This window comes from Hippoglossus stenolepis, chromosome 18 (genome assembly GCF_022539355.2).
Source record: "Hippoglossus stenolepis isolate QCI-W04-F060 chromosome 18, HSTE1.2, whole genome shotgun sequence".
In the NCBI taxonomy this organism is placed as follows: Eukaryota; Metazoa; Chordata; class Actinopteri; order Pleuronectiformes; family Pleuronectidae; genus Hippoglossus; species Hippoglossus stenolepis.
The window spans coordinates 8,271,368-8,297,845 of NC_061500.1; the positions used below are offsets into that span (position 1 = coordinate 8,271,368).

At 41.7% G+C, this 26,478-nt stretch overlaps 1 protein-coding gene across 1 annotated transcript; it reads right to left on the reverse strand.

Annotated features, from left to right (window-relative positions):
- Window positions 1-24,757, reverse strand: gnaz (guanine nucleotide binding protein (G protein), alpha z polypeptide). Its single transcript, XM_035185093.1, has 3 exons — window positions 24,450-24,757; window positions 9,589-10,918; window positions 1-355 (listed from the first exon to the last, which is right to left on the reverse strand). Exons 2-3 carry the CDS (start codon window positions 10,309-10,311, stop codon window positions 11-13), a joined length of 1,068 nt encoding a protein of 355 aa, XP_035040984.1. The 5' UTR covers window positions 10,312-10,918; window positions 24,450-24,757; the 3' UTR covers window positions 1-10.
- Window positions 24,758-26,478: the final 1,721 nt, after the last annotated feature.

Genomic DNA, 26,478 nt, shown 5'->3' on the forward strand with positions numbered 1-26,478 from the left:
GCATCAGGTCCTAGCACAGCCCAATGTACTTGAGATTGTTCTGGATGATCACGTCCGTGACAGCGTCGAACACAAACTGGATGTTGCTGGTGTCAGTGGCACAGGTGAAGTGCGAATAGATCTCCTTGGTCTCCTTGTTGCGGTTGAGGTCCTCAAACTGCCGTTGCACATAGACGGCTGCCTCCTCATAGGTGTTTTGACCTTTGTAGTCGGGGAAGCACACTGTCAGAGGAATGCGTTTGATCTTCTCAGCCAACAGGTCCTTCTTGTTGAGGAAGAGGATGAGCGACGTGTTGGTGAACCAGTTGTTGTTGCAGATGGAGTCAAACAGGCGCAAGCTCTCGGCCATACGGCTCTGAAAGAGAGAGAAGAAGAAGAAGATAAAAGAAAATCAGACTACGATCAAATGATTTCACAGCCAAATGCAGTATTTACTTTGAAGCAACAACCCAAGTCAGCCCAATCTATCACACTATCAGATCTCATTCAGACAATTGAATTCACATGATTTAGCAAAACCCAAGAGGGAAAAGTAGAGCGTGTAAGGTCACGGCACCATTTGAGGATGAAAATGAAGACAAGATACACGTCACAGATACACTTGACCAGCCAATGGGACGGCTTCTGTTATGTCAACAGAGCCTTGAGACTCAGACAGTTGAAGACCTGTGTTTGAACTTTCCCATTCTCCTCTGAAACGGCACATTACTTCTTTTACCATCACTAAATCCAAAATTGTACATTGGTTAGTCATAGTGTGGAAGACTTAATCCTATTCGTTACAGAAACCTCCATAGAGAAGAATAGCTGATAAACTGGCAATGACTGTTTGTATGAAAATGTGAATGGATCTTGTGGAGACGGGGACAAAGACTGTTGACAGACAGGCTGTTTACACTGAGGACAGACAGGTTTGACCTTATACAGTGTGTCATAACACAATCACTCATCCTGCGGGACTTCTCAGGGCTTATAGTTGAATGATAAGAAAAATACTGACTTCTTCCTCTTAGCGTCCGCCTCTGTGCTAATGGGGATCATTTAAATGCTTAAAAGCTACTTTATTCTTTCTCGGTAGTACGACCAGATTATGTGTCCCAGTTTTTTTTTGTTCTCTAAAGTTAAATAGAATTCTAAGATTTATTTCACAACTATATAATTGAAATCAGTAATGTCTGCCGCGTCCTTCAGACAAATTAGCTCATACGATGCAGTAAATGGAGCATACGGATGAGTATCTGCAAGACTTTGCCATAAGAAAAGAAATATGGGCCTCACCTTCGACACTATGCCGTAATTAAAACGTTTTATGCCTCCATCCCAGCGACAGATGAGGCCAGACGCAATATATTAATGTTCATGTTGTCCGTCCATTCCATTGGACACAATATTTCAAAGGGAATCTTTTATACTTTGGTGGTCAAAGTTCAAATAACAAGGTCACTGCGACCTCATAAAACCCATTTTGGGCCATGACTCAGGATTCATAATTCGTTAATCTCACACAAACGTCTAATAGAACGAAATGATGGAGTAATGACATTTTAAACTCAAAAGCTTCGCTGTGACATCATCATATTTAGCTATATGCTGGATATAACAAACATCAATTATTTTGAATAGAAATGTTCAGATAGTATTTGAAACTGGGTAGAATTTCCTCATTTGATTTGCAGAAAATATTGCTGGTTCTGTTGCAGAAGAAAAGAGTCAGTGTGTGTGTATGTGGCATGCATTTGTGTGCACCCTACACTTTTTTTTTTTGCTCATGTGAGGGTAGAATGTATAAGAGAAAATATATAAAAAAGAAAGTTGAGCTGTTCATGGCAGCTGCTGGCATGTGGCAACTGGCCAGTAGCTTGTGACTGGGAGATTGTCTGATAGAAGACTGCTGTTTAAAAGGTTACGGAAACAACATGATGCTCTGAGCAAATCACAAGATCTGCACAGCATGAAAAAAGATACTGAGGCAAATAGTGGAGGAATTGACAATCATAGTGCAGATTCAAAGCAAACCCTGATTATTCAGTGGTGTAAGTGTACTATTTTGGGATAATGATGAAAAGGCACCAGTTATGAGAGAGCAAAGTTGTGTGTAACCCAAAGATACAGCTTCCAAAATGATTTCAACTTAAGCTAATGTGGTTTAAAAAAGGAAGTTACCATGGTGAATTATTTATGTCTACAATTAAATAATAATGATGTTTTCACTTAGTAATAATAGCAATACACATTGGTTGCAAGAAGCTCTTTGGATATGTTGGTTGGTCCCTGTTAATAGAAGACATTTTCTAAGCAGTCTGATAAATCTGAGTAATAGAAAATTCCTCCCTAAAGGAAGCTGCTACACATAGTATACCAAAAACACAATAAACATGAATTGACGTTTGTTTGAACCACAATTGAAGAAAACTAGCCGCTGGATAGGAACAACTAAAATGAGACACCACAGAGAGAAGGGAATCAAAACAAATTGCATAAGCGTGTGTCTGCAAATTCTGTTCAACTCCTGTTAAGACGACACTTTCTTTATCCCTTTCTCCCACATGTGGTCACCCGATAAGATCGAAACATAAGCTCTCCTTTCTGTATGAGCATGTGCCCCCGGGGACTGAGGCTGGCCGCTAAACATTGTACACTGCACAAAGTTATGTCAGGCTGTTTGACCTCGCTCCTCCTCTTTTCAGGGAGTCAAAACAAGAGCCCAGCTGCGGCGAGAGGATTGCAGGAGACAACCAGCTGAGCCCAGGGGGTCTCTCGTCTCTTCACCTGGCCACTGCGACGCTCGTACAGTAAGCGTTTCTTAATGGGGAGTGAAGGGAGGGGGAGGACGGCACCAGGGGCGCTAAAGCACGCAGACCCCCCTCCTTTGCTTCAGACATCCACGGATACAGATACCTGTGGCATACACACACACACACACACACACACACCGCTTTCCCCCTCGCCTCCTCCTGTCAGAGTACTCCAGAGGCGCAGGCCTTAATTAAACTTAAGTATTAATGAGGAAGTTCAACCCAGTGTAATTGCTTTGTTTCCCACAAATACAAATCACCTAAGTGTGCAGCCACTCCTTTGTAATTCATCAGGGTTCATTTTAAATGTGTGATTTGCACTTATCCAGCGAGATTATTTGTTTTTGTCACCATGTTATTTTCTGCTGCGCCTGAGAATTACATTGTTCAAGGTGCTGCTTTTCTGTTGAATTAATGTGTCTGTAAATGCAGGGGTTGGACGTGAAACAAAGGCTCACATTTGCTCTATATTTATTCGTTTGTGAAATGAGCATGATGGAGATAATTTGATATCAAATTCAACAAGTTATGACACAGTAGCTTTGTCCAGAAATCTGTCCATCTGGTGTGTGTATTGTTAAGGGCCCAAGGAAGTGCAGTGTGCAATTTGGTGCAATTTGGACACGTGATACATTCAATATTAATAAACCTAAAATAAATAGGCGACCAGCACTACTCTCTGGCGTTGGCAGCTGCGACGTTTACGACAACAGCCATAAAAAAACGATGATCCAGTTCAGGATTCTGCATACTGAGTCGAGCTTCACTGAACTATGAATGAACAGGCAAAAAAAGATCTTTGTGCAGCAGCGGTGGTGCAGCTTCAGGGTTCTGTGGACTGAGTCTAGCAGCCGGTCTCAACTTGCTCTGGCTCAATAACTGCAGGTCACTTTTACAGTTTTAAGAAAGGAAGCTTCAACCAGCATCACCACAGGCCAAGCAAACAGCTCATTCCTAGCAGGCAGGTTTAGAACAGGCACTGCACTAGTTAGAGATAAATTCTATATGTACAGTCGTTGTAGTTGCAGACTGGAGGTTTGCCATCTTTTTAACATCGCTTTTATCATTTATAAATGAAATATCCCGATGATATAGATGAGGAATTGATACCTGGCTGAAGATGTACAGTCAGATATGGAAATTATAGGCAAAAAGCATAACCTGTTCTTTTCACTCATTGTGTCTTTGAGCTATTCTGAAAATCTCCATTATGTCATATGGACTGATTAAATCACACGATTGTAATGCCTTAATCCATTAGCCAGTGAAAATGCTGTGTCTGAGTGAGGGGAAAGATTCCTGCATGTATTTTGGAGACACAGGACTGATAGTGATTCTGATGTTGTCTTTGCTTTGATTTATGACAGACCTAAAAACATGAAATTACATTAATTAATGTTTGACTAACACAAGCTGAAACAATCGTCAACCTCATATTCACATATTCATGTCACATACACACAGAATTCATTGCAGTCGCTCAGCCGCAGCTATAAACCTGCACTGCACATTCAGAAAAACGTGCCCCCAAACACACACGCAAACACACAGGCACACAATGCATGCACATATACAACTCGCATTGATTCTCTCCAGCGCTGTTGTTTGTTGTACACCCCCCCTCCTCCCTTTCCCTCTCCTCCCCTCCTCTCCTCTCCCCTTCTCATCCTCCCTTCCCTAGTCACAGCTCACTGTCAACAGCGCAGGATTAGGAGCATTTGACTGGCCTGTTGCTAAGCAACAGTAACCATGGCAACTGATTCATTATGAAGACAGGGATGGGACAGGGAAAATGCATCAGGGAATGGCTTGATGGGCAAATGTTGTACTGTAATTTTTATAGTTTATTGTCAGGCTTGTGTGAGCTGGTGCATTGGAACTGAACGGGCGTCTGTCTGGTTTGTGATGGGAATTTCTGCATTTGGGTAATGTTTAATAGAAGAACAGACATGTATGTATAAACAAATGTGTTTCCCGTGAGTTAACTTACACTTTACGAATGTTGCTTAAGGTAATAGATGTTTATGGCTTCCTCCCTTTGATGTCACTGGGCAAAGGTTTCACTGCAGGGGTCAGTCAAGGTGTCTGAGTAGATGGGTGAGGGGATCTCTGTCATGTATACAGGACTGGGGTCTTTTGTCTTGTAAATGAAGATAAGGATCTCGGAGACAGATGGTTCAGGCCAGAAGTCACTCCAGGGGGCTGGGACAGAGACAGGATGTCTGCCCACCCTGATCATACATCGAAGAGACTCATTGATAACCTTCTGCTCCTCGCAGGGAGGGGCCTGTAATGTAAACATGTATTGATTCTCCTATGCTCTTTGCTCATTGATACACCTCACGCTAGGTGATGTGTGGGGTGAGTCCACCTGCAGGTGTTAGAATTGAACTTACCGAGACACAATGCATTACTTTGTGTATGATTAAATAGAAATTTCCATGACAGGTTCGATTAAGTTTGGTCTTTACGTGTGTGACATTGTGTGAAGCTTTGAAGATCACAAAGATGACCACTGGACACAGCAGGCTATCATTATAAAAAACGACCCATTCCCTTTTAACGAGGACCATCAAAGTATCTGAGACGTGTTTGTGTACATTGACAGTGATTGTTTTCAGGAGCCACTGATCTACAACTGATTAATGTCTCCATATTCCTAATGACAGTGGTGATTTGTCTCTGCCATTCGGCTTCATGTTGTATTATTTCCCATGAGATAAGAAAATGTATGGAGCCTCTATTCAAACATGCTTTTCAACATATACTCCTCAGGATTCACAGATGTTCAGCTCTGGAAGGTCTTTTAACCAGATGTCACAGTCTCATTGAGTCGAAAAGCAAATGTTACTGATGCAGGAACATTATTACCTCCACTGCTGAGGCAATTGAACATATTTACGGTTACAGCTCCACTGAAACAATCCAGGAATCATAACTGTAATCAACATAAATTTAATTGCAAAAGGAGGAATTTTAACACTATTTAATCTGCTACGAAGGACTCTGGAGCTGCTGAGCATGCAAAATGAAATGAAATGGTCTAGTTACTATCCTATTGGATCTCCACAAATTAGCCGGTTTGTAAATAGACAGCAGGGACCTGTGTTTTTTTTAGTCTGTATATTCTCCCCATGCAGTCTGCATCAGTTGGACCAGTTTGCACTTGCACTGTTCAAAAACTATTAAAACCCTAGGGCCAAAGGGCTCAAGTTAGGTTCTGAGAAAGTACCACGAACACTGACCTGTTGCCTTTGATTGTTTAGAAACGAGTTGAACCGTTTAGTAAAGAGATGATGGACATTAAGATCAGCTTCTTAGATAATAGATAATAGATGTAGCTGAAACATATAAAACGCTGAAATCTTTAAAAAAAAGATGCATTTTTGAGGTAGGGTCCTCTAAGTCCTTAGATATTAAATGTACTATGGCTACTACTATGACCACATCCCACTACCATGTTCTACATATTGCATCTATATACGAACTGAAAATAATCTAGAGAGCAGCTGACCTATGAGGTACGATTTTTCCAGATGGTAGGAACTGGATGCAAGTCCAGAGTTTTCTGGTGGATGAGGCACCGGGCCTCTGCCAGCTCTTCACTGCATGGTTTCAACAGAAGGCCAGAAGTAGTGACTGGTCCTGCCGCCTTCCTGGGAAAGATGTGTGAGAACAGTGTCTGTACCACACAAGTTTGATGAGCTGATTTTTGCGAACATTTTGCTATTTCAATGTACCATAAAAGTAATTTAATGAATTGGCCCTCTCAGAACACTGATACACCTTTTATCTGGAACCATGTTTGTCCTGGATTTCATCGTTTTAGTGTTCATAGGCATTAGTGGGTTTGGAATTTCTCTTTCCTACAAGCCATCCTTAATTTGCGGTTAAATGGAATTCTTGCATAACCATGACCTGGATGACTGAGAATCTGCACTAGCGAAACCAAACATCATGTAAGCCATGCAAAAATATATATACAGTCCACTCATACAAACATTCCTCTCTTTCTCACATTGTTGAGCATGGAGAATCTAGACTGTGTCTTAGGAAACAGCTGTTCAGCCGTGTTGTGTCAGCTGACTGCGGTTATGGAAGTGGGTGGTTCCAAAATGCAGACTTTCACTTTTTCTGTAGACATTGAAGTAACGACAGCAACATGTTGTACCTGCAACAGTAACATTTAGATGAGGTGTGGACTGAATATGACTTTGAGTCTCACTGCACTGTGTGATGTGTGTGTGGCCAGATGTCCTGTATAGCCTCTTTTTATATGCCAGTACAGCATTCCTTTCATGAGTGAACATTATGTCACAAATGACTTCAACATTGCAGCCATGAAATGTGTTCAGAATTTACATGTAATGTGTGTTTTGTCGCTTTGTACATCCAAGCCACACCCATGCAAGAAAGTTTAAAGACACCATATCATCACTATTAATGGTATTCAATCAGCTACATGATTTCATCAGTAATTTGGATTTAATCTTTTTTGCTTAAAGCAAAGATAGTTACACAATAGGCCGACAACGATTTCAGGATGTCCTCCACCCATAACTAATGACATGCTGGGATTAGCTCCAGCTTCTCACCCTGAATAGATTAAGTGGTTACTAAAATATATGGGTAATCATTTAAGGAGTTTCCTTCGACCTTACACAAGAAAAGCATATGACTGCATGTGGACAGCATCCATCTTGTAATGGGGTTTCACACTGTGCATGTGTGCTCATCACAGAAACTCAGGCGGTTGCACTAAGAAACAGACAATAATGCCATTCATAAAACACCTCAAAATCCATCGGAATCTCAAATGTACAAAATGCACTAAATTGACTGAGGGCTGATCAACCAGACCAAATGTCAGAATTAAAAGGAATGCACCATGGATTAGAAATATTGAACTTGTGATTCTTTGCTAATCAACACTTCCTGAGACTCTGCAGCAGGATGGCTGCTCCAAATTCAGGATGTCTTTCTTTCTCCTTCTTTTGATCCCTCCCATTTTAGAATAAAAAAAAAAAGTTGTTTTTTTTCCTTGTACCTGTGAACTCCCATTGCTACACAGTGCCTCCGATCTGCTAATTCTCACAGGTACAGACTCACACTTTATTCTGTGAACTCAATTAACACCATACTGCATTTTTCCTCCTCAGACTTTATTTTTAACCTATAAAACTAATTGATTTCATGTTCCAGCCTGGTATAATGCACACCCTGTTTTATCCGGGAAACCCATGCATTATCAGGCCAGTTCAATTACAGGCATAACAAAGTTTCCTCTCTGCTCAAGCTATTTTTAGTCCACACTGTATAAAGACATCAAGGTGACCCTGCATACTGGAACCTCTTCAGGTTAAAAAATGTAATCATGCCTGTGAGGAAAAAGAGAATAGCTGACCCCTCATAGTTGTCCTGGTCAGAAAAAGGTAAAATATTATCTAATGTTGACCTTCCATTATCATAAAAGAGCCTTAAACAAACAATTGCTGCCTGACTATTCCATAACACTCGGATAAGAAGTTGGATATGCAGAAATATTTCAAATTCCATAACTATTAAAAGGAGATGGCACTGACCACTCTTTATTCAGACCGATTTAAAATGGCTGATGATTGAATGCATTCAACGATTTCAACAAAATAAACTCACTCGTGACCACAGAAAAACAGCTTTCGACAAGGTTAAATTTGGATTAGACTTTCCCAATTGTTTATTATCTGAGTCAAAGTTTGTATATTTAGTTTTTCCAACAAATTAATACAATGAATCCAGTCAACAGTCTATCTATGCTGTTATTAATCTTTACGAGAAATTATATATTTAGTTATTCTAGGTTTATGTACTGTAACTACTGACCTTGAATTTAGGATAAATTATTATTTTCAAATTGAACTAGAGCTTTAAATCTTCGCATCCTGCTTAAGACCTGTTTATCTCAGCATCCACTTAGTTGAGTGAACTTATACACATTTGTTGTCAATTTCCTGCTTAAAATGATAAGAAACTGAAAATATCATTTTCTTGTCTTGATGTCTTGATTAACTGCATCACATCCATCTGCACAGGAACACAGACGTACTCACACACGCAGACACAAGCACGCACCCTTCAGACCTTCAGCTCTTTCTCAATTTCCCGAGAAAATAAAACTCCCCCTTTGTCAGACTCCATCTTAAAAATTGAGAAAGTATATTATCTATGTAACCACAGCAGGTTGTGTTGTAGACGGGGATGCACAGAGAGGAAGTGAAACAGTACAGTATGAGTAAACAACAGTGAAAGTTAGGCAGAGCGAATATGGAGCGCATAGCTTACTGTTATTTAAACAACAAATAATGCTTCATGTTTGCACATTTCTGAATTGTGGCAGCAAAACAACTGGTGTTGAGGCTAGTTTTGCTGCAAATGAAGGACAAAACTGTGGTCCCTACACTGTGCCTGCATCATTTTGACCAGGATGAGGACTGGAGGATGTCAAATTGTAGAAGAAATCCTACCCCTTTTCATATAAATGCTTTTCCAAGAATGGAGAGACTGGCTGCAGGCAGAGAGGAAGTAAGGTTATTTAAATGTTTTGGTTGACAAGGCATCAGTTCTTTGAGTTGACAAATGCCCCGTGGGATTACATTGCAGCCGCGTCGCGGTTGGTGGTTATAGTGCTCGATATTGGACTCATTCCAAACAGTTTCAACCCCATTAATCATTTAGCCTCCTCGCCAAAAAAGGGGTAGAATAAGGTCCAGGTTTAAAAATACTGGAATTAACTTTTATAATAGATTTTTCTTACCGTCTGGTTGTCCTCATAGAGTTTGAGGTCGTAGCCACTCAGCTCGACACAGAAAATGATTGCAGTCACGCCCTCGAAACAGTGGATCCACTTCTTTCTCTCTGAACGCTGTCCACCCACATCTACCATCTTGAAGGTGAGCTCCTTGAAGGTGAACTTGTTCTCCACAATCCCTGTGGTCATGTCGCGGGATCGCAGGATGTCCTCAACAGTAGGGATGAACTCAGTTGCAGAGATGCGGTCCAGGTCATTCAGATAGTAGGCAGTGTTGTCCTCTAAATGGTACTCATTAGATCGTTGAAAGCACTCCTGGACCCCTGAGTCAGCCCACAGACGCTTCATGACCCCCTGCAACTCTGAAGTAATCTCTCCCTTGCTCTCAGCTGGCCCTGTGAGGGCAAAGAGCTGCACGGCATCGTAGGCGCGATCAGCATTGTGAAAGTCGATCTTGAGGGTGGTGAGGGCCCGGATAATGCGGGTAAGAGAGTCAATAGCATTGTACAGAATGAGGGGCTTGTACTCCTTGCATGCCTCCAAGTTGAAGCCACCACTGTGGATGATCTTCATCTGTTTGACTATGGTGCTCTTGCCTGAGTTGCTGGTTCCCAGCAACAGTAGCTTGATCTCACGCCGCTGCCGTTGACTTTCTGAACGCAAGTGGCGGTCGATTCGCCGTGAGCGTCGCGCAGCTTCCTTCTCCTCCGAGCTCTGACGGCATCCCATGGTCCTCCACCACGTGGTGAGCACAAAGGAACTCGTGCTGCTGCTTGATGTGAAAGCAAGTTATAACGAAGTTAAGTTTAAGTTTGTGGAAGAGTTGGAGAGGGGTTTTAATAAAGGTAGAAGCTTACTGGGGAGGAGGCTGATACAAGTTCACAACAGACCAATTTTAAAAAGAGACAGGAGAGTCACCACACAGAGGAGCGACTAAGGAGTATTTCATTCTTTTTGTTCAGGGGCAGTCTGTGAGTACTGTGTGGGCAGAACCCATGCGGACTTGTGGGATGCCAACACAACGCCTGGCACCCAGGTTGGACTGCCTGCTCAATTCAAGGTAGCTGGGGTTCATAGCAGGGGCTCCCCCTCAGGAACAGCTCTGGAGGAGGGCTACAAAATGTCAGTAGAGAAAGTGTTTGGACTTGATGCACATGAAAAGCAAAACCCCCTCACTCTCCTCCCACATGGCTATTGTGGTGCGTTGCCCTTGTTTGGCTTCTGCAAACATCCACTTCAGTCCGATATTTGGCCAGTTTCACTTGATCTTCCTGATGAAATCTTTTCTGGTTCTTCTGTGGTGTGATTTCGTCCCGACAACTCAAGTCCTCGGAGTCTGCCAACATAAGAAGACAGAGAGAAATCATTCACCTACATGTTTGTATGTAGTAGTATTCACTTCAAAAAGCGAGATAATAATGTATACCATATGTGGCTGGAGCCAGAGGAAAGTTAACCTAGCTTAGCATAAATCAGCGAAAAATAGCTTGCATCTCTCTCTTCAAAATCCAAATTCACTCGGTTTGAACCTTTTATAAACTGATACTTTTTGTAAAAATGGTAATTTCAACAGTTTGAGAGACTTGACCTGCTGACCCAAAACTGGAGTTGAACCTGAGCCCGTCGGGACACACATTTTGACAATTGCAGACCGAGCTGCAGACCGAGCTGCAAACTAACCTGAACCTAGCCACCTGCTACACTCTCCACAGAAGTGCTTGGTAGATGGATTAACCACATGTAGCAATTTTTCCAGTTCTGCTTGTAAACTAATTAAACGAACAAGAGAGGCTAATTGCCTCCCGGTTTTAGCACCACACTGAAGACGTGACATCAATCTTCTTATCTCGCTCTTGGATATTAAACACATTTCTATTTGTGAACTACTAGTGTAATAACAACTTCAAAACCAAAATACCAAATATAATATTTAGTAAATGGATGTTTGACATTGAAAGGATGTACATTCACATGGATTCTGACCTGCACACTTCCCATTCAACCACTGCTATGCTTTGCCTGTTTCTGTTTTCACTACCTCTTCCGATTTCTGCTGCCAACAGTCACACACCCCTTCTCGCTCCATCTGCAGTCCTGTGTTACCATAGACTCTTAGCTTAAGTAGATTTCAGTTGACCACGCCTATCCATTTAACACCAAACGCACGCAAGCACGTATGCACACAAACAGACACACACTCATTATATACACAAACAAGGTCAAACATATGCATAGAAACAGGCAGAGGTAAACAAACTCCTTTGTCCAAGGAAAATGGTGTAGAATATACAAGATGACTGTGTTTCCTTGTAACCAATAGCATCTCCTGCTGTTCACACAACAGCCCACTGCCTCTGACTGTCCTCTCTCTGGTGGACATAAGATGAAATGGTTATTTACTACCACAGTGGAAAATAACAGGCTCAAACCGGCCTCTCATAGTTTCATACCGCTGTAAAGCCCCTTCTCCTTACCCAGACATCTGTGCTGTTATCCTCCAGATTCCTTCTGATTCACACTGTGATCAGAAAAATAATAAACCATGTTTCTGAGAATATTCCTGATCCTGCCTTCATATATTAGCTTTTCAGGAGGCAGCACTTTTACTTGGATAAAACAAATACTGAATGCTAATACGTTTGGGGACATGAATTCTAATAAAATACAATATTTTACTATGTGACAAATTTAAAGCAGAAACAAATTTGGAGCAGTGGATGCCTGTGGGATTCTGTGATAAATAGATGCACATTGAAACAGGCTGCATGCTACTGGCTGAGTAACAAATGTGAAATCATACTGTGGCCTAGTTTTGGTGGTGAAACTCTGCAGACCCCTCAGATAGAAAGATAGATAGATAGATGGAGAGAGTATTTCTCAGGGTTGAGGTCCAGTCTTCAAAAGACTGAGAGGACAAAGAGTAGAACAAAGCCATAACAAAGCATCACAACACAAACAGGTGCCTGAAGCCAGGAGGCTTCAGGCACCTGACTACCCTCTCAAAATGGCATAGCCAGCCAAACCGGTTAATGCACATCACCGATTTCGAGGGCCAACCGAACACATGAAAGCTGCGTGTGAAGTTTTTTCCAATTTGCTTTTTTTTCCCCAGAAAAATATGCAGCACTCGCATTTCTACACTTTTTGAAGTTTTACACCACTTAAGATAATGGCTAAGGAAGTCGAGCGCCGGCAGTGCAATATCGGTAAATATTATTATCACATGAAATTCGTATTAATTATTTTTCATGCTAGTATAGAGTATAGAAGAAAACGCAGTCTTGTGGTTACCTTCGCCCTAATAACTGGAGCATAACTCAGTGGGATAAAATGCCTGGAACTTTTAAATTTTACAGAATAAAGAAACAAAATTAATTAATTAAAACGCCTACAGGATGAAAACATACCTTATAACAAATTACATAGTCTAGTTTAAAGTTGCAATATTCCTTAATCAGGATTTCACATGAGGCCTCCAGTGTCAAAATACATTTTCAGGCTTACCTCCTCAGGCCTAACTTGTATTTACCCTCATATACGTTAACCCATCTCCGAAAAAACCACCCGTGCTATCGTGCAGTTGGCTCTGGTATAAAGAAGAAGCGTGTCACTTTAAGAGTAAGTGAGTGGACGCAGAGCCATGGGGGCCACAGAGAAAGAGGTGCAGCATCTCAATGTATCATGAGGGCTGAGGTAATGTGATAGCCGAGATGAGACTGAGTCCGCTCGCTCTCCTGCCTTTTCCTTTACAGCTTTTGCTGCACAGCGCTCTCCCATGTGCGTACCACCTATTATTTAGTTACCAAGCTGCAAATAATTACAACCATGCCCTTTATTAGAGATGAGTACATGTAGTCAGTGTTTCTGTTGTATACCGCTCTCACTGCGGTTGTTGAGTCCACAAAGATGCAATTAAAATTAGAGTCAATCACATACGATTGAGGGGTGATTTGAATCCATCAGTGGTTGGATGTTTTCGCTCAGACAGAAATCTAAATCTGCTTTTTAAAAGTGTGTTTATAGCTAGCTAAAAAGAAAAAGGACGTACTTGTGTTTAAATAGTGTGGATTTTCCTATCCAACCCTAAGGGGATAAAGTGTTACACTCTTCGGGATGTCAGTTAACAAGTGTTTTAATCATTTAATCGAAATCATGAGTTTTAAAAAGGGGAAAGAAGCTCAGTTTTCTGGTATACACTCATCTGTATGAGACTGAGTGAACGCAAATATACTGGTTCCACTTCAGAGCAGTTATTGTAAAGCATATATATACAGTCAAGTCAAGTGTACAGTTGTACATTGAGTTGTATAGCAGCTATTTAAAGAGCTATACAAGCATGTTAATTGTACATGTTGGTGTGAAATCAATCTTCTCAAACCACATGAGTTAAATCAAATTAAAGCACATCCGAGCCCAGCTTGTACGCAGGTGTGTCAGGGATGAGGAGGAACAAACACAGAAGGTGTTTTATTTCCATGAATGAAAAGCAAAAGTGTGCGACGTTAAAAAGGAGGGAGAAAGGCGCAGGTGTCCTTTCAGTCATCTTGTCATGGTTTATGAATGAGGGGTGCAGGTGTGTTTGTCAGCGCCGTGGTCAGCGGGCTTGCATTTCAAGAGGTATCGGATGAGGTGTTCCAGTGAGAATAAACCTGCAGTGGACAGGCGGCAGGAAGAGCAGTGCTCTCCACAACATCTGCCAGTCAACAGGGGACCAGCGAGCAATCAAATTTCCCATTTATGAAGCACTTAACCAGTGCCCATTTACATCAAAACTAACCAAAGCAAGAAAATGGCCCATTCATCTCAACTAAGAAGGACAAAGACTTGATAGCAGCGACCAGGGGATCGGCACCTGTGTCGGGAAAATGACAAACACCGCTACTGTTAAATTACGTGTTCTCATTCGGCTTTTCAGAAATGCACATGTGCGGCCAATTTAAATGTGACCATTCACAAGAATATTGTGCTCGGAAAATGTGCAACTCTACCGTAATTCATATCCATTTGACCGATGGGTTAACAGGCCTGCTGAACTCTGTGTGTCACCATCATTCATCATGGCTAGAGGAAAAGCTGCTGGGACCTGCCGGCGCGGGCCCCCGATAAATCCTATTGGACGACAGAAATGTTCAAATGGAGAAGAGGTAGACGATTCCTCCACCCTTTTTAGTTTAAGAGCTTAGCATTAGATCCTTGCAGAAGCAGAAAGTGCAATGCTATCTCAATGACGGATGTCTGCATGGCATAAAGAAGCATTCCAGTCCCTGCAGCAAGCTAACATACAGTACATGCACAGAGGAACTAAAACTGCTCACATGCCTTACGATCAGCTGCACTGTGAACTCTTTCTAATCCAAAGGCAGCAGTTTCAGTAGCTGGAGGGTGGTTTCCTGTTTCCCCTGGCTGTCTGACAAAAACAGGTTACTGAATTACTTAAGGCTGTCTGGTCAGTGTCCATATACAATGTCAGAGTCTTACTGGGATCTAGTAGACTGATTTCTTACAATAATATCCGAAACCCCAGGAGTGAAACAGTAGCTAATCCCTAAATCTGTACTAAATCCTGCTATTGTGCCAAGATTAAGCAGTTAATGAAACTTTGATCAAACCTCTGGGCTGTATCAGTTATTTATGAGCTCTAAGACGGCTGTCAAGTCCAGCCATATGTTTTTTTATTTAGCTGTGTATTCATATTGTTGTTTCCTAAAATGTAAAATATCTTTCTTTGAAAAAAATGTTTTTTAGATAAATCAACAGATAAAAATATGCTCAAGCAAATAAGAGAAATTGCTGGAACAGAAAGTTTCCCTGCCGAGCAAAGACGGCCTCTATAAGCGAGATGGCTGTAGAGACGCTATTCATTTCTGTGGTGCCACAGAGGCTGTGAATAACCAAGGCATTAGTGAGAACGTCTGAGGTCATCAATTGGCGTGCTCTCCTCAGCTACTGTTGTCTCCAACTGCTTTTACTGGCCACACCAGTCATTGATACGGTCACAGACTGTTTACTGTAGACAGTAGCCAGAAAAGGCATTTGACCAAAGGTTGACGGTTTGGTTACGAGGAAAAAAGGGATTCATGGAAAGCTTTGATTCTCAAATGACGGCATACATAACAGAAAATCTAGTAAACCGATGTTTTGGCCGACTAATCCTCTTTCGCATTGACATGATTGTTGGCATTCTTTCCACACAGGGCAGTGGTTTGAAATGTGCCAGGGAGGAAGAGACTGTGAGGAAAACAGAATGACGGTGGATACATCTAGATCAAATGAAGTGGATCTGTGCCTGTGTATGAAACTTTGGGGCGGAGGGCAGGGTGACATTGACCGGTATGTGAAGGTCACTTGGTGCTGTGGTGAGGCTACAGCGGAGCATTGGCACTGCACACCTGCTAAAAGTTTCGTGAACATAGAGTAAAGCACATAACATGGTAGCAAATAACTTTATAGCATTGAAGGGGGTTGAGAAAAAAAACTGTGGTATTGACACGGGTGACACACTATCAGAAAATTTCCAGTTGCTGCTGTAAACTGTAAACTCCTTTTAGAAAGAGCACACTTAAGTTTCGTTGTAAAAAATCACAAGATAATTTCTGTGGGAGGGTACATTTGTGCATATTGATATGAATGTTAGCCATGCCTGGTTGGTCATTGACATAGCAGTAACAGTCTGGAGCTGTTTAAATATTTAATCAGGAGCAGACATGTTATAGCAGCTCCTGCCTTTTCAATAGAGCACTGCAAAGGTAAATATTCCCATGACTTGTAGCTTTCAGAGTGCACATCTTGATAGAAATCAAGCCCACTTCAGTATTCTTTTGTGCTTTGTGATTACTGAACCGACAAATTGAACTTCCATTAAATTTACCTGCAAAAAAAGCATTTAATTTTTTCAAATAAAAAGATTACCAACAAAATTGGAAGTAAAAATTACAGGAAATAAATTATTTTAGGCAAACAATGCATTTGGAGTCTGTTAAGATCGAGCGATTACATTGATTAATGCAAAAGGGCAAGTCTTTCATTAAGAGGAAATATTTGATTTTACTCTTATTTTAAAGAAAAATTCAATTTTGAGTTGAAGACATGAGGTTTCAATCATTGCAGTAGGATGCTTCACACTGTGGACCATGACATCTTTGTGTCTGATGGGCTACACATGACTCCAATCAAGTCTTTAAAGCTCAAACTCACTTTTAGCTGCTCTGCCTGGGGGCATTGCATTTTTGAGGGAGGTTGATACTCATGAAAGAAAATCTTATAATACAAATACAATTTGAATTTGGACATTACATGGACCTATAATATGTGGGTGTGATGCATTTTGTATAAATAGCAACTCTTTAATAATTCATTCATTATTTATTTACATTAAAGGGATTTTATTTAGAGATGTTGTCATATTTATGTACATCAAGTGCAGCCTCTAAAATGGCCAGTGTTGAATCAACACCTCTCAGAAAACACAACTAGACATGACAAAGGAAGGATTTATTGCAGGTGTCTTGTATTGTATTGGACAAAATATAAATTATAAATTAGTGATTCACTATATTTTAATTGGTTGTCAGTAATAATATTGACCAGTTTGATGAATAATGAATAATTTAATTAGAAGGATAATTATTAATTAGAAGTTTATATGAGGGGCAATATTGTCATTATTATATTGGATGATTGTGTGTATATTTATTTATTAACATTCTGAAGATTAACCAGAGCGTTTCTTATCACCAAATAAAAATACAGCTACACTGCTGTATTGATTAAAAAACCATTTACATTCAATCTCAAGGTGGAATCTTTCAATCTAAAATAAGAAGACAATATTGAAAAAGTCCCCGTGGACACCGATGACAAATTGGTTAGATGCAATGCAAGCTGTTACATAATCCAATCTAATAAGAGACTACACGGTTTAATCATACTCTCTGGTTAGTGTGGTGTGTCCTGCCTTAAAGGAAAAAAATCAGTTCGGCGAGAGCTATTGGAAAGAAGGAGTGGACATGTTAACAGTCTGGCTTGGTTTGATTATATCTGGCAGCTATTACTCTACATGATATGAGTTAAGATGGAAATGGCTTCTTTGGCAATTATGATCTTATTCTGTTAAAAATAAACAGGGAACCGACAGGGTTTTAAATTGGTGTTTGTGATTCCTTTAAAACAAACAAGTGAAGGTATCTTTAACTGATTAGTAAATGTCACAAACAGGATGAATATTTTGTTCCAGTTTCAAAGGCCAAAGACAAAAACTGAGATTGACTTGAATCGACAGTCATCTCTTTACCAAATAAAGCCAGTATTGAGTTAGCAGAACATGCAAGGCAGAAATCCGGCCGCACAAATCAGATCATGTTTATGGAGAGATTTCTGATTTGCCACAGCAAAAAAGGGGAATCTTTAAATTATAGGTTGGTGATCTGCAGGGCACGGCACTGAGTGGTTTTTGTGTTTAATTTTTACAGTCGATGTGCTGCCACTATTATGCTCTGGAATCTGGGACAAAAACCAGACAGTCAATGTCATGCTTACAGCGGCAGAACGATCAGTACAAAATCACCCCAATGAGAGTTAGTAACACAGATTCCGTAGATAACAGTGCATCATGTGATGCGTCTGAAAAATGTACTGTGTGTCTCGTTGCATGTAATAAGCAGAATGCATGCTCCGCTGTGCAAATCTCAGTGGAACACAGTGAAGTATTCCAACCTAGGAGGCCTGTTTAGATGAGTCAGAGCTTTGTGGTCGTTCTATCCTGCGTCAGAATCAAATGAGATATAGGTTGCAGACGGAGTGATCTTCAGCACTACTCAACCATTTGTACCACTTTGTGCAAGATTCGCCATATAATCATAAAAGAGCCACGTAAAAATGCAGGAAACACTCATTTTACTATGATAAACCAGTCTATCGTCTAACATAAAAACCTGTCTCCTTGTATGTCATCTGTTCCTGAGGAAAAAGATTGGACTGTATAGCGAATACTGAACAAGCAGCGGGCCTCGTCATTCAGGCCAGAGAAGAGATGCTAGTTAACCACATTTATGCAGTGAAGACACATTTAAATGGGCTGTCAGAGTCTCAAGAATGAGCTTGTCAGCAACCGTGTGTCTGGGATTGAATAAAACTCCTGGGGGAGGTGTCTGAGAGCCACCGATGGCAGAGAGCACCTTCTCCTTGAAATTATGAGTCATTGTATCTAATAGATTACGCAGGATTCTTGTTTTAAATTCATAGTGAGAACATCAGGGGATTTTTGTTCTTAGAAATTAGCTGTTAAACTCAGAATCCCCTCAACTCAGCTATGTGTATGATAAAGAAAACTACTTAAACCTGCCTGAAAGAATACTTTTGATATGGATCACTCTGTGGTCACTCCTCTTTTAGTATATTGTTGTTTTGCAGCCTCCAGGTTTTACGATAATTCAGTCTCTGCCGCTTATTAACACCACAAGCAGCTTCTTCCAGTCTCTTAAAAGGCAGAGGAAAGGCAAAGCATTAAAATGGTAGACCGACAATATCAATGATTTACTGGGGAAGAAAGTCTAACGTGACGCAAACAGATCTAGAGACCAAAATGGAGCTAAAAGTAAGTGGTGTTGATCAGGTGACCAGAATTATGACGCCAAATGAGTGCTAATGTTTCGTAAGTAGACAAATTATTTTTCTTAACAATTTCATACAAAAGTGTGTGTAGCTCGCTGTGTAGCTAAAGTCCATTTTTGTGCTCCCCAAATGCAAAAAAAATATTTTAGCTTTAACGCACGATATGCAACTTTGACCACTAGGGGTCTCTCAAACAAAACAATCATAAAAGACCTAGTTTGATTATGTTGTGAAGAAGTGTGGGATCATGGGAGTTTTAGTCTTTATCACCACCATTAGGCCCAAATCATGCTCATGGAAGAGGTAATGTATTTAAGTTTTATTCCTGTTTCGCAGCAAACCGTATTGAATAATCCTGATCCACTAAGTGTGACTAATGCCGACTGGCTAACTGGCTAGCAGCCAATATGTAGCAATTAAAAGGCGACCAAAATTAAATGTCCCGTTCCCCTGAATAAAATTGGGGATTTCTCTTGGTTTAAACATTGTTGAAAACATATTGGATAGCACAAGTCAAAAAAAACATTATAGAGGTCTAGTTGTTTTTAGACATTTGAATGAAGAATTGTTTATATTATATCTTTAATTGTTCTTGTCTCTGGACATCTGTAACATGCAAAGACACATGTAAAAATTTGTTTTTTAAACTCTTAACTTAGCTCTAAAAATTGTTTGTTCAACATTTTGTGTTTCCACTTCCCGACATGCTGCACTGAATGCAGGCTTCTGAGAAAGATGCCTGTACACATGTGAGGACACTACTCATTCATTACGGAAAACAATGATGGGCAGTGTTCTCCTCTCCACTCCCCCAAAACAGTGGGCTGTTTAGAGGTTGGAGATTGGGTGGGGGCAGAGCCTCTGTACGCGAGATGCTTTTTTGCGATAATGCTCTGTTTAACGTTCCTGATCTCGATGGCTGTGTTCCCCCTGCTCCAATCCAGCGGGTCACACTGAGTCACAAGGCCAGCCAGTGATGACAATGGCATGTTTGTGCGAAGGCCGAGCTATGGGCAGGCTGTCTGATGTGAAGGGATAAGATGGCACAGGGTGGACATGCGTGTGTCAGCCTCTGGCTATCTGTCTGATACATTTGCTGCTGATGAATGCAGACGTTTTTCTGCTTTTAAAGAATGAACTTCTGTTGTGCAGTGTATAATTTGTGAATCTCAAATATTCAGGTTAGTGCTATAATCATTCTATTCTACATTCAGAAATACTCCAGTGTGATCTTCACTTTGGTCGTGATAAGATCAACTCTTTATGCAACAGAGGGTAATTGTGGGTAATGGACACTTTCAGGCTTCAACCCACAGACGTGATGTGCAGTTGATTCGATAACTGGAACAGGAAAAGGAAAATATCTCATGCTCCAGCAGATGTAATTAACCCACTTGATCCATTACCACTATTAACGTACAACGAACGATGAAATCATAGTCCAAAATACTAAATTAATCTATCTTTTAATCCAAATATGTATAATCTTGCCGTTGCCAATACCCCAACAGACAACAATGGTAGCACTGTGTTCTGTTTACATAAGGACTGTGTGAGGGTAGGGGACAGATATGAGGAGAATTAGATATGAGAAAATGTCACCTGTTCAAACAGGAAAAGGTAATTTTACTTCTTGTGAAACACTGGGAATCAGAGTGGACTCCTCTACAGGACGACAATACCCCAGACAGTATCATGTTCTATTATTTATTGTAAATAAGGTAACAGCAGAAAGAAAGGACTGTAGAGGTCACTGACACACATGACCAACTTTCCAATGTAAAAAGCAGCTCTGCACACCGTCATCAGTACACAACTCTATTTTGGCTGTATTCCACAAAACCTGTATTATTATGACCGAATGCAATACACACTGCATGTTGGTATCCACGTACACGCACACAAACACACACACACACCTTCTTTCTCTTGTTTATTTCAGTTCAGACCAACATCCCTCAGTGGGTAGTAGGCCCTTCCACTCCCTCATCAGCCCTCCTCCTCCTCCCTCCCCACCCGGCTACTCCACCACCTCCTTGTTGTCATATGACCGCTGTTATGTGTGTGCAGTGGAACACAAAGTTGCTCTGTTAGTCCCCTCTGCTCTGCCCTCTCTGATTTGAGTGCTGGAAGTAAGGCTGTCTCACTCGCTGGCTTCAGGAAAACAGACAGGCCCCTGTATGTCACTACCAGCAAAGATTGGAAAGGAGGCCAAAGAGGAAGGAGAGGGATGAATTGAGCTGATGTTGTTTTATGTAACACCGAAAAAAGATAACTTAATCCTTACTCATTCACAGAGCCCCTCCCTAAGATTTGGTCTGAGCCTTCCTCGCTGTTGCTTTAAGTCAACCTTTGTTAGCTAATTATTATTAGTCTCCACATCAGCGCGTGTCTAAAAGGGGAGGCTGCCAAAAAGTGTCTCCCGCAGCCGTTTGTGTGGAGATGACACTTTGCCCCTGTACCTGCCGAGGATTAGAGACCCACAACAAACACAAATGCTGAGCCAGCTGAATAAGAGCAAGGCCTTGTCTTAACACACAGTGACAAAGCAGCTGATAGATGCAGACTTAAAGGACACATACTTGCTTAATAGGATATTTCATTGCCTTTGCATGACAATCAGTCTTGATGCTGATTCTCTCATCTACTGAAGTAAATGTGTAAGTAATCTGTGATATTTCTGTGACTCCTTTTCCAGGAAATAAATGACATCTCAGATTAATCATCTTATTAACTAGGCTGCCGTGGGAGCCTCACTTGGCCCCCTTGGTACTTAGCTGTAATAGAGCTCTGTCTAATTGTCCAAATCAGCCGTGTGCTCACCTACAAGGTTATGGATGGCTAAAAGTGCACCTGATACATTGGCCTTCCGCCGTGCGAGAGCTGCTGCCTCGACAGCCGCTGTCACTTTAAAACCAAGTCGGTCCCTGCTGTCCCCTGCCATTATGTCACCCGGTGGAGTGGATGTAGCAAGTAACAAAAGAGGAGGAAGGAGGTCAACTCAGCGTAGGTTTCGCCACACTACTGCTCTCGTTTTGTACATGCATAAAGGTTACTTGAGCGGGAGCATACGGCATACTGCCATTTTAAAAACCAAGGGCGTCAGAGATCTCAGAAAAATTTGTATCACTTTTGAAATTTTACAGCTTAAACAAGAGGCACGAATCAGATGTTAACGCAGCTTGCAGGGCTGATTGAAGCCGTTGTCTTGGCGCACGTGCCCTTCGTTTGTTTTACGATGGTAACCAACCACTGAATCAGCCTGTAGTAGTTCATATTGAGAAGAGAACAAGATCTCAAGTGGACAAAAATCTTCTAAAAGATTCAAAATTGGGGACGTAAAACAGTCTTGCCCACAGAAAATGTGTTGTTATGCGTCTGATTCTGGAAGTGGTATTATGGGCCACTGTTGGTTTTTCTTTCAGTAACTGACATGGCAGCAACTTGACACGTATTGTCTCTCAAGACGGCATCATGAAAAATTTTGTGTTTGCAGATTTTGGATACCACTTTATCTCGACACAAGCTATAATTCTAACAATATTACATTGACTGTACTAACCCCAATACACACATAGAGTTTTTTCAGTCATTTCCTTCTTGATTTTAATGAATTAGATTCATCGATATTGGTCGTATAATCTGTGGAACTGATCGGAAATAGAAATAAAGGATAAAAGAAATGATGTACAGTAGATGCATCTTTGTGCCTAGCTAGTTGCTGTAATATGGTTTGTATTCTGTAAAAGCTACTTCATCTGAATTCCAAAATGTGAAGCAATGTCTTGAGTAAGAGGAGTAAACCCAAATTCAATCTACCCGTAGAGGCTTATCCCAATCTGTCAGCATTTGGCTATGACAACGATCAATATTCCCATCGGGCTTTTGCTTTTTGCTCACAAGCCCCAAAGGAGCAACATTACAGAAGATTCAGCAAAAGTAGGACTCTAATATTCCTGATAGATTTTTTTTTCCTCTAGTGCTCAAGAGGAATTTATCCACCATCTTTGCCTTGATTCACAGATGTCTGAAGGCCTCGGTGTGAGCGGCTGCTGGTGGATCACAGACACATCCAGCATTCTTTCTATGCTCGGAAAAGCACCGTCTTCCTACACCCATGAAATTATCACGGCCTTTCCCCTTTTCTCTTTCATCCAATCTGATCCAAATCTTCTCTTCTCCTTCTTTCTCTCTCTTGCTCTCTGCTGCATCAACCTCCGCCCCTCTGCCCCATCTGCCTCCCTACTGTTAAACCCCCCAGCCCCTCGACCCCTCCCTGCACTGCTCCTCTCTCTCTCACAAGCATGTAACACAAACACACATACAGTACACACAAATACTCATGCCCTCCCGATGATACACAACCGATCCCAACCCCCCACTGGGAGAAAAAAATCGATAATGCTCCGTTACTAATATGAAATATTGTAGAGACAGAAAAATGTCACAAATCATCCTGTTCAGGCTGCTGAGTAATGACCACGCTCGGCTCTCTTCCTCTTCCCCGCTCTCACCATTAAGACATGCATTCACAAGCAGACACAAACAGCTGGACACAAATGAACCGAACAAATCCCAGCTTTAGATTATTAATCATTGTCAATATAAATTCCCTCCCATCGAACGGCAGACGACGAGCTCCGCTGGCAAATCTCACAACGTTCCTGTGCTGCTGTCGGGCCACAAATTTTGCCCGCTTATCCCAGTGCCTGCAGAGCCAGGCTCCGTGGGATTTGTGCACCTCCCACTGCACATTCACATCCAGTGTCTCGTAAAGCCAGTTGTAAGTACTGAACACCTGATTGTGTGTGTGGTGGTGCTTTTTACGCTCTCATTTCCCCTTTCATAGATTATGGACACACACACACACACACACACACACACACACACACACACACACACACACATACATGTGATGCATCCTCTGCCTGTCCTACATACAGTAATTACATGAACGCAGCACTGCATTCAGAATGAAGAATCAAGGATGCTCTGGGGAGATGATGAGTCAAATTGCAAGATAGCAGCGTCCGTTGGCACAGAGCTAGGAGGGTGGAGGAGGGGACTGGACAGGCTGCCTGCCATGGTGCCATCTCTGAACATCACCTTCCCCATTTCATCAAGAAAACACACTCGCCCTCCCCAGAGCTGCTGTAATGAAACATCTCACTCCTCACAGGCAGGCCCGCCTTGTGGTGATTACAGAGAAATAAAAAAATAAAATGAAAAATAAGCTGTGTGAGAGTAGTCAGGCTTACCGTGTTCACAAGCCAGCATCCATTTACAAAAGGATACTGCAGACAAGCCCTTGCAGGGAGAGAAAAGGCTGTATGCAATCCACCTTTAGTCCTGCTGCTTCATCTTCATTTCTTCCTCATATTCAGAGGAGATCTCTCTCACACACACACACAAACACAGACACAAGCATACATCTCTCTTCCAGCACCCCTCTTTCGCTGTCTTATTAACGTCTGTGTCCTATATCCTCTCTTGTTTGCTCCAAGGCAGTTGAGACACTGCAGCGATGGGGGTGGAGGGCGTGTATATATGTGTGCGTGTGTTTGAGTGTGCCAGAGACAGAGAGGCAGAGCTAGGGAGTGCAGGACAGAAATGGAGGGAGGAGTCAGCAGGGATAGAGAGCGAAGGGGGAAATGGTCAGGATTAAATCATGAGAGTAACAGAGAGAGAGAGGGAGAGAGGGAAAACAGGCTTTGATGGGTTAGCTACAACATCCAGCGTATATTTATTTCATGCTGGAATGATAAAATATACATTGGCCATTAAGGAATCTGAGCCTTGCTGGCTAGAATGGAGGCAATAAAGTGAAGGGATCTGTTTCTTTGGGTATTATATGCTTGCTGACAGGCCAGCAGCAGGATTGGTTGTGATTTCATTGATGCCTGAAAAAACATACAAGATAGGGAGAGAGTGAAGAGGAGGAGGGGACCGGCGAGGAGAGGAGAGGAAAGGGAGGGGAGACATGACGACAAAGGAATGGGAGGGGGATTGGACGATGGTGTAATGTGCTGTTTCCGTGCCAACTGTTTCTGTGACAGTGGGACCACTTCCTTTATTGCTATTGGCTATAACCAAGAATTGATAGAGGCTGGGGCAAATGAGGCAGCGTGCCATGGGGTGTGAATGGGTGGTTCTCTTCATGTGTTTCTTCCACTTCTTGTTAATCTCTGGGAAAACAACAGAAAAAGAAGGCGAGGGAGGAAAATAAGAGAATGTGTTTTGCTTGACTGCAGCTCCAGAGAACACATGCGTGAACACACGGAAAACATAATGGAGCATGACGTGAATTACTGCATGGTCATTATGGACGCCACCAGTGTGTAAAGAGACTCCTCCCTTTCCTCCAAACACAATCAAACATAAACACACACTGTCCAGCAGTAAAATCCCCCAGATCGGGTTGCTCAGGGTGTGTAGTGTTATGTAATTGCCTGGACACCGAGCCTGGTGTCCTGAACTGTGAGATAATTAATTGGCTATTGACCAGCGCAACTGCACATCTGGTGGGGGTGAACAACTTCTCCTCTCCCTGACCTTTCATCTGGGCCTTTTAATCCGACAGGCAGGTGGTGTGTTGTCTCCGTTCTTTCTCCCTCTAGCTTTCTCCCTCAGCGTGTCTCTTCGTCCCTATTACCCCCATTTAATGTATATGATTAATTACCTTTAACAGCCACTGAATCTCAACACACAGTCCCCTCCTCTTTTGCTGCCATTTAATACTGCAGATAAGTATCATCTCTCGGTTTCGTTGGCTGAACTTCTCCAAAGAAAAAACCAGGAACTAGATACAATGGTGCAATAAATTACTGTAAGTCAGGTGCAGAGAACTGATACCTGCCACCAAGAACCCACAATGTTACAGTTTGTATCCAGTTGAAATCTATCTGACAGTCAATAGAACACCATTTTCAAAACCTAAGAAAACCTCACGTTCAATCGTCTCAGATCTGAATTAGGTCAGTGTTTCCACTCAGGCTCAATCGCTGTAGTTGATATTTAACATTCAGATGTCAAATGTGCGACGACCTGACAACGTGGCAAAGGAGATGAATGTCCAGGTGGGATAGAAACATAAAGATTGTTTTGATGTCAAAGTGGTGCAGTGGTTAGCACAGTCGCCCGTTTCGAATCTCAGTTCCGCCAGGAGTCTTTCTGTGTGGAGTTTAAATGTTCTTCCCGTGTCTATGTTGGTTTTCTATTTATACAGTACTTTTCTCATCTTGATATCAACTCGAAGCGATTTAACCACAGTTTTTCCATTCACCCATT

Excerpts from the sequence above, each read along its gene's own strand:
- gnaz (XM_035185093.1), bottom strand. The coding sequence starts at position 10,311 with ATGGGATGCCGTCAGAGCTCGGAGGAGAAGGAAGCTGCGCGACGCTCA. Across the intron at positions 356-9,588 it reads TCTATGAGGACAACCAGACG|AGCCGTATGGCCGAGAGCTT; the intron begins GTAAGAAAAATC and ends TCTCTCTTTCAG.